The 15,127-nt window shown below is 42.2% G+C and overlaps 2 protein-coding genes across 2 annotated transcripts; both read left to right on the forward strand.

The window, feature by feature from the left end:
- Positions 1-19: 19 nt before the first annotated feature.
- Positions 20-5,194, forward strand: eif5a (eukaryotic translation initiation factor 5A). Its single transcript, XM_047350098.1, has 5 exons — positions 20-147; positions 2,391-2,578; positions 2,917-3,021; positions 4,513-4,644; positions 4,841-5,194. Exons 2-5 carry the CDS (start codon positions 2,411-2,413, stop codon positions 4,904-4,906), a joined length of 471 nt encoding a protein of 156 aa, XP_047206054.1. The 5' UTR covers positions 20-147; positions 2,391-2,410; the 3' UTR covers positions 4,907-5,194.
- Positions 5,195-9,148: 3,954 nt separating this feature from the next.
- On the forward strand, positions 9,149-11,883 carry rpl22l1 (ribosomal protein L22-like 1). The gene is made up of 4 exons (XM_047350100.1): positions 9,149-9,194; positions 11,174-11,287; positions 11,472-11,593; positions 11,677-11,883. The coding sequence occupies exons 1-4, from the start codon at positions 9,186-9,188 to the stop codon at positions 11,819-11,821; spliced, it is 390 nt and encodes a 129-aa protein (XP_047206056.1). The 5' UTR covers positions 9,149-9,185; the 3' UTR covers positions 11,822-11,883.
- Positions 11,884-15,127: the final 3,244 nt, after the last annotated feature.

The raw sequence follows: 15,127 nt of genomic DNA on the forward strand, positions 1-15,127 counted from the left end.
CCGGAATCAGGGTTGCCACTGACAGACCTGGCATCCTTTTCTGCCCGGCCGAACACATAAAGGCCCCCCTTCTCCCCGCTTCCTCCGCGGATGCTGCAGTCAAGTTGGCCGCGCATGCGCACTCTCGGTCCTCTTTTTGCTCGGAAGGTAAGTGCGGCATGGCGCGTGTTTCTTCCTTCAGAGAATAAATGGAGAACTTTATCCGCTTTTAGCTAACATCAGAGCAGATTCAAATGCAAGAAAGTAGTTTCCTCCCGGTAAGCGGAGCCTTCGGAGTAGTTATTTGGTTCGGCCAGTGGATTCCAGGTTGGCGGCGGGGTAGGGTGTGGGTGTCCGAGACTGAATCAAAGAGACATGCGGCCTTCAACGGCGAGGCGCTTAGTGTCATGTCGGCCGTTTTTTCCTGCCTTTCACGCTGTCTTTTCACGGCTGGGTCCTGTTCGTGAAGCCCAAAATAAAAGCCGAACCACGAGCTGCCGTCGAACGTGAAGTGAATTTGGGTCTTTATTTGGCAGCTCACTGCGGTTAGCATTTGTAGCAGCTGTTAGCTTTGCGTTAGCTCACATATTTAAATAAGTCACCAAACAATGAGTTACCTAGAGTTTGTTCTGTTGGATATTAAATGAAGCTTTTTAATTTAATGACGCGACACCAGTAAAGCTAAAGTTGCTAAATGTAGCCTCCCCCCCCCACCCCCCGGTCTCACCGTTATCTGTCGGTGCTAGCGTGGCCTAGCTAGCGTGTGCTACCTTCTTAAATGATCCCGTTAATCCCCAGGAAAGACTTATTCCTAATTTGTCTTAAACATATTCCCTCCCTTTCATTTTAAAAAACGGATTAATGTTGCCCTAACTGATACAGACCCATTTAAAGCAGCGGTGAATGACACAGCAGTTGAGCCTCGTGTTTAGCCGGTTAGCCCGTCTGAGTTTCCACGTTTCGTGGACGCTGCGCATTCATCGCTGTTTATGTAGACCCTTTTCAGTCTGATCAGGAAAAAAAACAACATGGATAATTAACATTTTGTACAAAATAAAACTTCTGCATTTCAGAACTGAGAGGCTCAGAAAAGGCTGCAAGAAAAGCAAATTTGTCAGCAAACTCTTAAGTTGTCAATTTAAAAAGTAAGAATGCATCATTTCTTAACTGCAAAACGTGACTATAACCATAATTTGTACTTTAAGAAAGTTGGCACAAATATTCCAAGGTTTGCAAGCATTGTAAATGGTTGTTAAAGTTTGAATGGATTCTCGGCTAATTCATTTAGTTGTTATTGCTGCTCTAATGTCAAGATAAAATGTCTGAAGAGAACTCATTTCTGCTTTTATTTTTTTTATTTTCCCTTTACCAGTTTTCTAAAACTATAGTAGGATAAATACAATCTTTCATAAACCAATAATTTAAAGAGTGGTTATTTTACTCTGTAAAAAGGTAGAAATGCACTTTAACAGTTTGCAACCTAAATAAAATCAAACATTTGCATAAATTTTATTAGAGCAAGCTTTAGAACCTAAATTAGTGCTGAGATTGACATAAAACAGCAGAGTTGACTGTTAGTTCCTTAACACCCAAAAATGGATTTGCATTTAAATATTCAAATTGCATTTTAGATCAAGTAGACGATGAAATATCAGTGTCTGCAAGATTGCAGTCAGAAATGACAGCTTGGATGCGATGTTTGGTCGGCTATGTTTCAGTTGTCTTCTTTGTTTGCCAGTACTTTTGCATTTTGGATGAACTTTCAGCATCACCCACTTTATAAATCTTTGAGCAAGGTCCTAGAGCTCAAATAGTGGTGTGGACGTTGTGGTGATGGAAAAAGTATTGAAGGAAACGTGGTTTAGTTGCCATCAATATTTATATTATTCCATTGCTGATCAGTAATGTTTTCAGAATACCCTGCAGCCCTCTGAAATATCAACCTGGGAATGACTGATTCAGAAATAGGAAAAATAGTAACGCTGTTGAATTCGTTTCCAGTTAATGCATCTTCAGCGTTCATACCCATGTTGAGTCTGCGATGCCTGGTTGCTTTAACAGATTAATCGAAGACCTACAACAAAAGTAAAACTATCCCAGAAAGTATCTGAGAAATCATGCGGTGTGACTGACTGATCTATTTCTGAGCGGTCTCAGCTGTTGCTTTCTCGTCACAGCTCGAGTCCAATAAAAATATGGAGCCTATTTGTTATTGGAGTGTATCGATCCGTTTCTGCTGTGTTCTCTACCACATCTTAGGTCATACAGCGTGACATGGGTTACTGTGAGGAGTTCCCATAGGGTTACATGTACAATATTAAGATTTATAATGCTTTTCACCATCAGCTGGTTATTAATGCTGATCTGGTAACAAACTGTAAACACTAAAGTTCTGCTGTCTCTCTTCGCAGCGCCCCAGACCCATCGCACCATGGCAGATCCCGATCTTGACTTCCAGACTGGCGAGTCTGGCGCCTCCGCCACCTACCCTATGCAGTGCTCTGCCCTGCGTAAGAACGGGTACGTGGTGCTGAAGGGACGTCCCTGCAAAATCGTAGAGATGTCCACCTCCAAGACCGGCAAGCACGGACATGCCAAGGTACGTTTAGCTGCTAAAATGTCAGGGTTTGACACGGGTTTCTGGAGTTTTAACCGTTAAAGGCCAGAATCAGGGAAGGGTTGGGGAAAATCCAAGTCCCAAGTCTCCTGTTTTGATACCATATTTCTCATCTGAGCAGATTTGTTCATTTATAAAGTAGTCATTTACCTAAAATATGAGATTTGTGTTACAAAGAGTTTCGTCTTCAAATGTAATAATTTAAAACAAGTATTGAACTGTTTTCTGGGGAATGTAAGCAGCTGTTTGCCTTCAGTTTTGTACATCTTCTTGCCCACCTGCACATTCAGCTCTAGTGAGTCGTATTTTTCTTCCTGCAGGTTAACCTGGTTGGTATTGACATCTTCACCAACAAGAAGTACGAAGATATGTGCCCCTCCACCCACAACATGGATGTTCCCTCCATCAAGAGGACAGACTATCAGGTACAGGCGTGCGTTTCTCACACCAGTGTTGACCAAAGAATCTAGAAGGTTGGAAAGGACAACCAACAGCTGCAGCGCTTGCTTGTCTGCAGGAATAATTTGGACATAATTTACGGGGAAATCAGAACTTGAGGAGGAGGAGATCCTTTCTGATCTCCTGCAGGCTCTAAAGTTCTACTTCTAGATGCATTTAATTAAATGAACGCAGCATGTTTGAGTTGGCTTAAATACTTTTTGATATTTCAGCTGATTGTGTTGATGCACAAAGCAAACTAGAGTATTTAATTTTTAGTTTCATGCAGTAATGTTTGACGAATGAATGTCTGTTAACGGTTTATGGTCAAATGTTTCTGAAAGCTAAATGTTTTTCTACATGTTTCATATTGATTGTGGATGAGTCATCTATGAAATATATACAGCTGTTTTCATATAGGTGATGCCAAATCCATGTAGATGCTGATTATCTGCTTCAGATTTAGCTGCCTGATTGTTTCTGAGATGTCTGGTCCTACTGTCTGCAGGCAAGCTGGAGTTTTGTTTGGAAGTTTAACATAAAATGATTTAAACACCTGCAGATCTCAGTCTATGCACATATTGAGCAACTGATGACCTCCCAGGTCAGCCTGCAGCATCTTCAGTTAACACTGAGCTTCAACCTGAATAGGTGATGGACCTGTGTTACTGGAAATGGGTGAAGATGAATAACTGCGTGTTTTCTGGAACCAGTGCTGAGTGGTTTTTATTTGAAATGACTGAGAGGCATTAATCTAAATATGAGCCTTTATTTCTGGGTTACACCATAAAGCCATTAAAAGTAAAATATTGTCTAAGATGGACCTTCCAACCCATCCCTGCTCCTTCAGGACTCAAGGTTCAGGATGTTTTACCTGAACGCTTGGTTTTTATTTGAAATCAGTTTTATGTCACTTAGTCGAAAGATGCAAAGTTTAAGATAAGATTAGATGGTTTCTCTGGGATCATTTAACAGATTAGTGTAACGGATCAACACCAACAGAACAAGTTCATATCAACATTTTAAGGATGTCTGGATCTGCTTTTAATGTAGTTATGTTAGCCCTGTCCAACAGTTTGCATTGATTTAGTTTTATATGGGGACTTACTGGTTTGTATTTCTGGTTCTGAGGTGGAAAAGTTCAACAAGTTGGGTTGGGTGTGAGGATTCTGATGCGTAGAGTCTGGTACCTGCAGCAGGTCTGAAATGGGCTGTTGACTTGTTCAGTACCCCTCACTATCCTGCAGGGCACACTAGTCTTACCCTTCATGTTGGTAATAATAAAGCTTTTAGTTATGAAGTTATTTCTTTATGATGTGGACCGGCGACGGTTTCTTTCAAATGAGCCACAGTGAGGACCTGACGAGTAAAGGTGTCGCTTCCTGTTGCCTTTTTAAATGCTGCAGGATCTCTGAACGTCATGTTGGGTTTTTATGACAGACTTTCCAGATGACGTCATAAATCTGCTTTCTTTGCAGCTGGTTAACATCAATGAAAACTACATGTCCTTGATGAGCGACAACGGTGACATCAGAGAGGACCTGCGCGTCCCTGAAAGCGAAGTCGGCAAGGAAATTGAAGCAAAGTTTGAGGCGGGTGAAGAATTCATGGTGAGTTCATCTAGTTTCCGTTAATTCAATCTATTTTTGTGGCGCGATTTAACTGTTGAGCTCTGAGACGGGAGATGCATCCCAGGCAGCGACCCTGGAGCAGAAAGTTGTCCCCTCCAGGGAATGCGGGGTCTCGGAGCTGCATGTGTAAAGTTTCAGATGATTGACTCGAACACGTTGCTCTGCCTCTCCGCAGGTCACCGTGATTTCTGCCATGGGGGAGGAATGTGCTGTCGCTACCAAGGTCTTGGCCAGCAAATAGAGAGATGGACTTTGCTGCCCAGGCAACAAACACCACCCACAACCCATCTCTTTGCATTTCATTGGTTCTGTCACCAAAGCGTCGGCCTTCACAGACCTCAAATCATTCTGTTTTAATTTCTCTCATCAGTTATCTTTTTATTTCCCCCGTTTCCTCCTCCCCCCTTCATTTCTCTTTTCCGTTGCTGTTGGGAATGTTCCACTGCAGCTCGCTGCGTGGTCCTCTGCCTGATCATTGAGTTTTTGTTTGGTAACAATCTACTTTATATAAAAACAACTTTAAAAAATACTGATCAGTTGCTCATTCCTGCTTATTTTTGCCTTCAAAGTGTTGGTTTTGCCACTCACATTCCTGAATGTTTAAAGAAACTTTGGGGTTCTGCTTTTGTATGATTATTTTTTATATTCTTTAGCTTAAATGAAGCAGATCTAAGGTGTCTTGGAGGGAAGGGATCGAAGGGAGGGTGGGTTGCCCCTGTAGATACTTAATTCAGATTTAGATTGTCTCTCTAGCAGCCATTCCCAGCATGGCCTTCTCTCTGGTCGATCTTCTTCCCTGATCACTGTTTCGGGGTGGCTAGCACTTAAGAGCACCTGAGGCCCACCCAGCATGTAAAGCTCTAAACCCAAGAAAAGAGAAATGTCCCCCCCCCCTCCTCCTCCTCTCCTTTCAGGAACAGAAACTTAAGCAACTTCTCCCTCGATGTCGGTTTCTCATCTGTAGAAATTTGAGGGGCGTGACGGCCTGGTGCGTTCGTACTTCTGGTCCAAAATGGCAGTCTGATGCGGAGGGGCTCATCCCGGAGCTCCTCCCTCATAACCATCTTTCCCCCCCCCATTGCAAAAAGTGTTATGTTTTGTTTTAAAGAGGCGAGAATGGAGGGGTGTGGGCCTCCAACATGTGGGAGGCAGTTTGCAGTGAGTGGTTGTTGTTTTTTTTTTTTTGTTGTTTTTTTGAGGGACTTGATTTGGGTTTGGGAGGGTGGTTCGGTTGCAAACTTTTTGTTCACTCGAGGCCTTTGTCACCTGACTGGAGAAGGCAAAATAAAACAATGATACAAATGGACAAAAACTGCAAACGCTGTCTGGTTTTCTGTCTTTTAAAGGTTCACGCACATTGAGAGTGTTTGGTGGGCAGAAAATAATTGCATAGCTGTGCCGATCAGTTGTTTATCTACATATGTTTGATGCTACAGAGACTGCTTCTAGAGCGTAAAACCTAAGAAAAGTGTTAAACATTATCTAGGTTTGTACTTTGGTTCAGAACTGACCCAATATAAAATTGCTCAGAATGCTACTGGAATCTGCAAACTCCCTACAGGTGCCCCTCAATAAATGAGCTTAATCAAACTTTCTATAGTTCTGTTTTAAATGTGAAACTTTTAAGGCTGTTGTATTCATTGTTATTACAGCTTTCAGGCAATGAGAGCCCAAAACTAAGTTCCCTGAATTTGAAAGATAATGTGATGGTTTTCCTTCCACTTAACCTTCCAATAAGATATTTATATGCGGTACTCTAAACAGCAAATGTAGATTTTTTTTTTTTTTTTCATAAAAGGCTCGATAATACCATCTGCTGAATCTAAGCATATTAATGGAAAGTTAAGTGGAAGGAAAATGTGGTTTCAAAAAGGTGCACAAGCAACATGGATGGCACAGCTTTGGGATAATGAAGGCAAAGTCTGAAGTGTTTGGAGGGGATGAAGTTTAAGCTTAAAGAGCAAGAAGACTAAAGCAGAAACGGTGTCAGAAGCATCTTACCGGGGCTGAGGAGAAAAAGGACGGGTCTTCTGTTTAGTGGTCCAAAGTCCTCTCTACAGATGAAGGAAAATAATTTGATAATTGAGGTCTTGTTTCTGGAATAAGAGAACAGAATCCAAGCTGCCTGGGTTTCAGTGAGAACTTTTCACACTGATTTGAAGAGCTATGTGTCATCTGGTGTGGGTCTGGCAGGTTGTATAAAGTTCAGTGTTGGTGCAGCAGTCCATCCTTCCCGGTGCCGTCGGGGTATTTTGGAGCTTTACGGAGATGCTGATTTCATTTTCCATTTGGAATTGGTTCCTGTCCACAATGACAGCAAACTGGCCTGACCTAAACTTCGAGAGGAAGGTGAGACACCAGAGGCAGCGCTGGAGACGAGCAGAAGGCTGCAACCAAACATCCTGGGTTTTCTGAACACCTCAGCAGAACCACAGAGTGCCACGCCAAATTAAAGTAGTTCAGGCACAAAAACGTCTGACAAAGGATTGGGTAGAGTAGCCAGGAACTGGACTCCAGTAAGAGGAGCATTACTTCAAAATATTTGTACTTGAGAAGTAAAAAGTATTGATTTGGGAGTAAAGTATTCTGTGTTTATTCATTCAGTAAAATAACTAGAGGTGGAAAGTACTAAAGTCAAAGTTTGACCTCAAAATAGTATTAAAATCAAGTAAGAAGTTCGGTGTTGTAAAATTACTCATGGGAGTACTTTTATTTTTCAAAGTTACTCCACTAAATGTAATTAGTTCTTACCCACCTCTGGTACTGATAGCGATAAATTATATTTTAATTAGGATAATCAAAGTGTTTTCAACTGGATCATTTATGTAGAGGTAAAGTCTGCACAGAAATGACACAGAACAGTTTCTCGTTCGGTGGGTGGATGAAGCAGGAGATGGATTAACAGGCTGGAACCTTGTCTGCAGTCATTTGGGTTCTGGGCCAAAAGCTGAAGCTTGGTTCATCTACCTGACCCGATCTTTTAAACCAGCTGTTACTAGTTTGGGTTTAAGTTAGACAGCAGGATTAATGCAAGGTTAAAGTCTGACTTGTATCGGTTGGCAAAAGTAAAAATGTCCTGTCCAAGCAGCTCTTTGAAACCCTGATCCCGCTTTTATTTTGACCCAGTTGGATTTCTGTAATGGATTTTATGTTGGAGTGAGTCAATCTTTGCTCTCTCGTCTGCAGCTGGTTTAAAACGCTGCTGCACGTCTTTAAAGTGGGACTCAGGAAACCGAACACATCACCTTCGTTCTGGCCTCGCTCCCTGAGCATTTTAGAGTTCATTTTAAAATTCATTTTGAGCTTCTCCATCCCTTCTTACCTTCTCAGTCCCACAGGTTGGCCAACGAGCAGGTACCAATATCTAGGAGGAAGCTGCTCCTTCACGGCCTCCCTTTAAAACTGCTCTTAAAATCAATTTTTATTCTCTGGTTTTCAATCAGGGAGATATAGGATGGCAGTGAGAGAGCCTCCTCTGCAGGGCAGCTGCTGTCTGCTTTAGAGATAAGGTGAGGAGCTTGAAGTAGAACCACTGCTCCTCTGCACTGAAGGGAGTCAGTTGAGATGGTTTGGACAACTCCTTTTTGAAGTTTTCCAGGGACATCCTACTGGCAAATCCAGAACCTTCTGGAGGGACTATAAATCTCCTGGCCTGGGACCAGTTTGTGATCCCTCAGAAAGAACAGGAGAGTGTTACTGGGAAGAGGGATGTTTGTGTTTCCTTTCTGGACCTGTTACCCTGCAGCTCTTTCTCTGAATCACAGTTCAGAGATCCAGAAAGCAGAGTAATTTGAATACTGTGTTAGAAATAAAACCAGATTACATATATTTGGTGTTATCTGCTCCTGCTCCTGTTTCAGATGGTGTTTTCCTATTCTTTGTTGTAGTATTTGAAGCCATCACACCAGCGTGCAGATGAATCACTCCCTCCTACATGTCTGCTCACTGGAAAAATAAATGCATGTGACGGTTTTTCCTTCTTTTCCAGCTCTCCAGTGATGGTTGTGCTTTCTGTGACTCATCCAGAAGGCTCAGATTTCCTCTGTATGTGTTCAGAGATATCATGCAGCTGAATGAATGAGCTGCAGCGAGGCCCACACTAAGAGGCGGGGAGCTCGTCAATGATTGAACAGCCTCAGCAGGTTTATTATCAGGGAGAGTTTGGGGGGCAGCTGGTCTTTGGACCTGCCTCATCCCACAGCTTACAGGTTCAGGAACGAAACTTTAACCATGCAGTGATCTGTTTTCAGGCCAAAGTCGCCTCTTTCAGGAAGAAAAATAACTTGAAACTGCTGTTTCCTAGGTAAATAAATACATTTAAAACATTAAGAAGGTATTTGTTTGGTTGATAAAATATCTGAGCTCCGTAGAAAATAGTTCGATAAATAAATTATTTTCTCATTCGTTCTTTTATTTCGGGTGATTTGGCTTTGACCATATTTGGGAAGGGCGTTTCAAGCGGGCGTCCTACGTCCCTTTGCGTCACATCCGCTTCTTTCCTTTTCCTGTTCGATCTCATCATGGCGCCTGTAAGTCCGGTCCGCTCCGCATACATTTACCCATGTAGATGTATATTTATTTGATTGTTTCAGTCTTTAATTAAAACAGAACGTGGCTGTAAATGTTAGAACCAGCTGACATGATTTTAAACGTTTTTATCAAGAAGGAATCCAGAAAAGGAGCAGATTTAGCATGTACACGTGGTCATCGGTCTTCCGGCTGACCAGACTCCATTAGAAAAATACAAGATTCCTTAATAAGACCGACTTTATGTAGTCAGGTGAAGTTGAACGTCCTTTGTTAGTTGCTGTAAAGGTAGCCTGTGGCCTTGTAGTCATTTCGGCTTGGCTTGTAATAAGTTTTTGCTTGTTGGTATTTTAAGATTTATGCATTTTTAGGAAAAACTTTTCCATTCAGCACAGCTGTATTGAGGTGAGCATTGTACTGTAATAGACACATCCTGTAGTGGTCCACAGTGGGGAAATTCAACAACGTAAGAAAAATTTTATTATTAAAAATAGCATAGATTAAATGAAATGTGGAACTGAGTAGAGTGATTTTGAAAAAGAACAAAATACGCATGTATAGTGCATAAATACAACAGATTACAAGGAATTGAATAAGTGCAAATAACAGCAGGGATGTAAACACTTGAAGAGTTTGTTGGGAGCAACAATGGTTATAAAGTCAGCTCCTGGGAAGAGGGACCTGTGATAATGTGCCTTTGTGCACATAGGATGCAGCAGTCTGTCAACAACTTCATGTATGAGGTGGGAGACATAGTCCACCTGCGATATTGTTTTTACTACAGTCCTGTCTCCCACTACCTGCACTGTGTCCAGGGGACATCCTAGGAATAAGCTCGCCTTTCTGACGACCTTATCTAACCGCTTCTTCTCAGCTGTAGATAAGCTGCTGCTCCAACAAACTGCACAATAGAAGATGGCTGAGGGCACCACAAAGTCAAAGGGATCTTCAGGAGAGTCCCCTGCACTCCTGAAGAGCCTAGTCTTCCCAGTAGTTAGTCTGCTCTGACTCATCCTGTAAAGAGCTTAATTGTGACTCCAGTCCAGTTTGTTTCCTGGCTGTGGAAATCCACCACCAGCTCCTTGGTTTTTGATCAGGAGGTGCTGATCCAGTTCATTAGAAACATGAAAGAGTCCTGGTTCAAAATGCAAGTATTAATACCTATCACAAACTTACAGAAAAGGCAGATTAATCTGAATGAATAAGGTTAAACGTCTACTGGCAGACTAGTCTGTCCACCTGTCAATAAGAATACCTTTAAAACCCTTCCAGGCTATAACCTGGAAGGGTTTTAAAGTTCCAGGTACTCAGTGTATTTACAGCCACTAAAAGCTAAACCCACATGTCGCCCAAAAATGTGTGAATTTATGTTTAAGTCACTGATCACTGGAAAGAGCAAAACAGCCCCTTTTAATATAATATTTCTCAGCTTTGATAGCAGAAATAGAGACAAATATAGATTCTTTAAATGAAATGTCTGATAAGAACCTTATTAAAAGTACGTAGAACTTCATCCCAGAAATCTTTGGAGCGTATAAGTCTGGTCAGGTCTATAGATGGGAATCATTGGTTGATGAGAAGAAAGTTTGAGATTTTCCCCTGACGTGTTCATCTCCAGCTGGTGTCTGCACGTCTTAGATGTTCCCCGGTTCAGCACACCTGAACCAAAGAATGTCTCATTATCAGACTCCAGCTGAGCAGCAGGGAAGACATCTAAAACATGCTGGACTGGAGTCAAACATCACCGCTCTACATAATTACTGCTGCTATCTTCACATTGATCATTACTTTGTTTTAGGCCGTCAGAATGAGGAGATGATTTCAGAGAGCTTGTGTGATGGGTTCAGATCAGATAAATGGGTTTTCTGTTCTCAGTGAGCTCTGCTGAAGTTCTAAAACGTTCTGAGTTATGAAGCAAATGAAAGTGGGATGAAGAGATTTAATTGCAATGACTCAAGAGGTAACCTGGTTTCTGATGCAGATGAAACAGAAGAGACCTGCTGCAGGCAATAAGTCCAGAAAGGCCCCTTCATGGAAGTTCACCTTAGACCTGACCCATCCTGTGGAGGACGGGATCCTGGACTCGGCAAACTTCGTAAGTCGCTGCTGTCTCAGTAGATGTGTCCACAACAGCTATCCTAGTTCCCATAGCAACATTAAAGGGTAGATTTAGTGTTTTTGCAAGCATCTAATCGTGTGTGTGGACTAGGGTTCTCTTCCCTAGCTCCGGGTCTACTAGGGTTCTCTTCCCTAGTGCATTACTGTGCTCTGTCTGACAGGAAACCTTCCTGAAAGAGCGGATCAAGGTGAACGGAAAGACGGGGAACCTGGGGAACATCGTCCAGGTCGGCCGCATGAAGAACAAAATCAACGTGACGTCTGAAAAACAGTTATCCAAGAGGTAAGAGGAGACCTGCTGGTGCTCTTCATGATGCCATCAATACAAAAATCTGACCCATCGCACCCTGTGGCTCGATCCTTCAGGTACCTGAAGTACCTGACGAAGAAGTACCTGAAGAAGAACAATCTCAGGGACTGGCTGAGGGTGGTGGCGTCCGACAAGGAGACGTACGAGCTGCGTTACTTCCAGATCAGCCAGGACGACGAAGAGTCGGAGGCAGACGAGTGAAGAACTGCAGGAGAGCTCTGCTGATTTCTGTCTGCAAGAGAATAAAAGTGGAGAAAAAAATCCATAGCGTTGTGTTTTTAATTTGGTATTTAGAGGACATGCAAACTCTGAAACACTAGCTTCACTTTATCTGTACACAAAATATTTTTTATAATAGCAGCTAAACAATCGTGTGAAAGTGGAGGAAAATATACATTTTTCCTTAAAAAGGTTTTTCAATGGTGTTTTTTTCTGATGCATTTGAATCCAAGTGAAGCTGATTAAATCCTGAAAAAAATTGATTTATGGGAGTTTTTATAGTTTTGTAGGAAGTCTTCCAACATCTGTTGGAAGTTCGTTGGCCTTCCAACAGATGGCGCTGTGTTGCTCCAACACAGCAGGATTGTTGTAAGGTTCAAACTAAATCCAAAGCTGTGAAGGATTTCAGTTAGATGGAGAAAAACAAGCTGCTCAGAGCTGCAACACATGATGGAAACTTTCACTGCAGCAAGGAGGAGAAATGAGGGCTGCAGACCAGCCAGAAGGAGTCTGGAGATGCATGCAGGAGAGGAACAATGCAAAACATTAACAGTGGCACAAGAATTCATATTACTATTAAACAATTGTGAAGGTGCACAGAGCCAAACCATAATTCTTCCATAGTTATACAGGTCCTTCTCAAAATATTAGCATATTGTGATAAAGTTCATTATTTTCCACAATGTCATGATGAAAATTTAACATTCATATATTTTAGATTCATTGCACACTAACTGAAATATTTCAGGTCTTTTATTGTCTTAATACGGATGATTTTGGCATACAGCTCATGAAAACCCAAAATTCCTATCTCACAAAATTAGCATATTTCATCCGACCAATAAAAGAAAAGTGTTTTTAATACAAAAAACGTCAACCTTAAAATAATCATGTACAGTTATGCACTCAATACTTGGTCGGGAATCCTTTTGCAGAAATGACTGCTTCAATGCGGCGTGGCATGGAGGCAATCAGCCTGTGGCACTGCTGAGGTCTTATGGAGGCCCAGGATGCTTCGATAGCGGCCTTTAGCTCATCCAGAGTGTTGGGTCTTGAGTCTCTCAACGTTCTCTTCACAATATCCCACAGATTCTCTATGGGGTTCAGGTCAGGAGAGTTGGCAGGCCAATTGAGCACAGTGATACCATGGTCAGTAAACCATTTACCAGTGGTTTTGGCACTGTGAGCAGGTGCCAGGTCGTGCTGAAAAATGAAATCTTCATCTCCATAAAGCTTTTCAGCAGATGGAAGCATGAAGTGCTCCAAAATCTCCTGATAGCTAGCTGCATTGACCCTGCCCTTGATAAAACACAGTGGACCAACACCAGCAGCTGACACGGCACCCCAGATCATCACTGACTGTGGGTACTTGACACTGGACTTCTGGCATTTTGGCATTTCCTTCTCCCCAGTCTTCCTCCAGACTCTGGCACCTTGATTTCTGAATGACATGCAGAATTTGCTTTCATCCGAAAAAGGTACTTTGGACCACTGAGCAACAGTCCAGTGCTGCTTCTCTGTAGCCCAGGTCAGGCGCTTCTGCCGCTGTTTCAAGTTCAAAAGTGGCTTGACCTGGGGAATGCGGCACCTGTAGCCCATTTCCTGCACACGCCTGTACACGGTGGCTCTGGATGTTTCTACTCCACACTCAGTCCACTGCTTCCGCAGGTCCCCCAAGGTCTGGAATCGGCCCTTCTCCACAATCTTCCTCAGGGTCCGGTCACCTCTTCTCGTTGTGCAGCGTTTTCTGCCACACTTTTTCCTTCCCACAGACTTCCCACTGAGGTGCCTTGATACAGCACTCTGGGAACAGCCTATTCGTTCAGAAATGTCTTTCTGTGTCTTACCCTCTTGCTTGAGGGTGTCAATAGTGGCCTTCTGACAGCAGTCAGGTCGGCAGTCTTACCCATGATTGGGGTTTTGAGTGATGAACCAGGCTGGGAGTTTTAAAGGCCTCAGGAATCTTTTGCAGGTGTTTAGAGTTAACTCGTTGATTCAGATGATTAGGTTCATAGCTCGTTTAGAGACCCTTTTAATGATATGCTAATTTTGTGAGATAGGAATTTTGGGTTTTCATGAGCTGTATGCCAAAATCATCCGTATTAAGACAATAAAAGACCTGAAATATTTCAGTTAGTGTGCAATGAATCTAAAATATATGAATGTTAAATTTTCATCATGACATTATGGAAAATAATGAACTTTATCACAATATGCTAATATTTTGAGAAGGACCAGTATTTAATACTCCAACACAGGAAAATTAGTTGTAGTGAACACTTAAATAATCAGTTTACAGACTCCTGGAAAAGTGAGATTTTACTCCGATCAAAAATCAGTCTCTAGCAGAGCGCTCATAAAAACCAGTGAAAAAGATATGAAGACTGGAAACACTGGCCAGAAATGCATCGTCAAACGAGATGTTGGATTGAAGGACTGAGTTAAAACATGGAGAACCTGAAGATAGATCCCAAGAGGAATACAACCAAGATCACAAAAAAAGAATAAATTCATTTGAAAACTGACCTCGAACAAAGGGAAATCATTTGATTCAGACAACTGTATAAAAATATACAAATCATGGCAATAAAACTCAAAATATAGTAAATACTAGTATTTTAAAAGAATGTAAAGCTGAACAAATAAAACTGCAGACATTCATTTAAAGGTGAAATTAGAAATAAATGATCTTAATTACTGAAGGCAGCTAAAATCCTGAGTTTGGGTCAGAAAAGATCTTGGGTTTCTCCTGAGGTCTGCAGGAAGGCTGGTCCACAGGTGAGAGCCATGAGAACACCTCACTGCTGGTTCTCAGCAGGTCCGAGAAGGTCTGCAGTAAACATCTAACTTTGCAGAAAATAACTTTGCACCAGTCTTCTCATGAACTTCCTGCAGTTTCAGTCTCTCCTTGATGTTTTTCTTGAACAGAAGCTTCTTTGCTGCCTTTCTGGTTAAAAGCCTTTACCTCTCTATGTACAGCGACACTGACACCCACCTGCTGCCAAAGTAGAGCAGGCTCTGCACTGGTGGCATAACAATTCTATAGTGCCCTCCTGAAGCTTTTTCTCTGCAGCTGAACCCCTCAGGCTGAACCTGACCCAGAAAAATCCTCTTTCAGATGTAGTTTCCTGAATGTGAGGCTGCTTTGCTGCAGAAGGACGACGGCTGCAGAAACATCTGCATGTCTTCTACAGCAATCAATCTGCTGATTTCAGATGTGCTCTTTCACAGCTTTCTGGGTTGATGTAGATGATGTTCATCACCTCCAGCTCTTTGCTTGTGTGTAAA

Source organism: Girardinichthys multiradiatus, chromosome 21 (assembly GCF_021462225.1).
Source record: "Girardinichthys multiradiatus isolate DD_20200921_A chromosome 21, DD_fGirMul_XY1, whole genome shotgun sequence".
Taxonomy (NCBI): Eukaryota; Metazoa; Chordata; class Actinopteri; order Cyprinodontiformes; family Goodeidae; genus Girardinichthys; species Girardinichthys multiradiatus.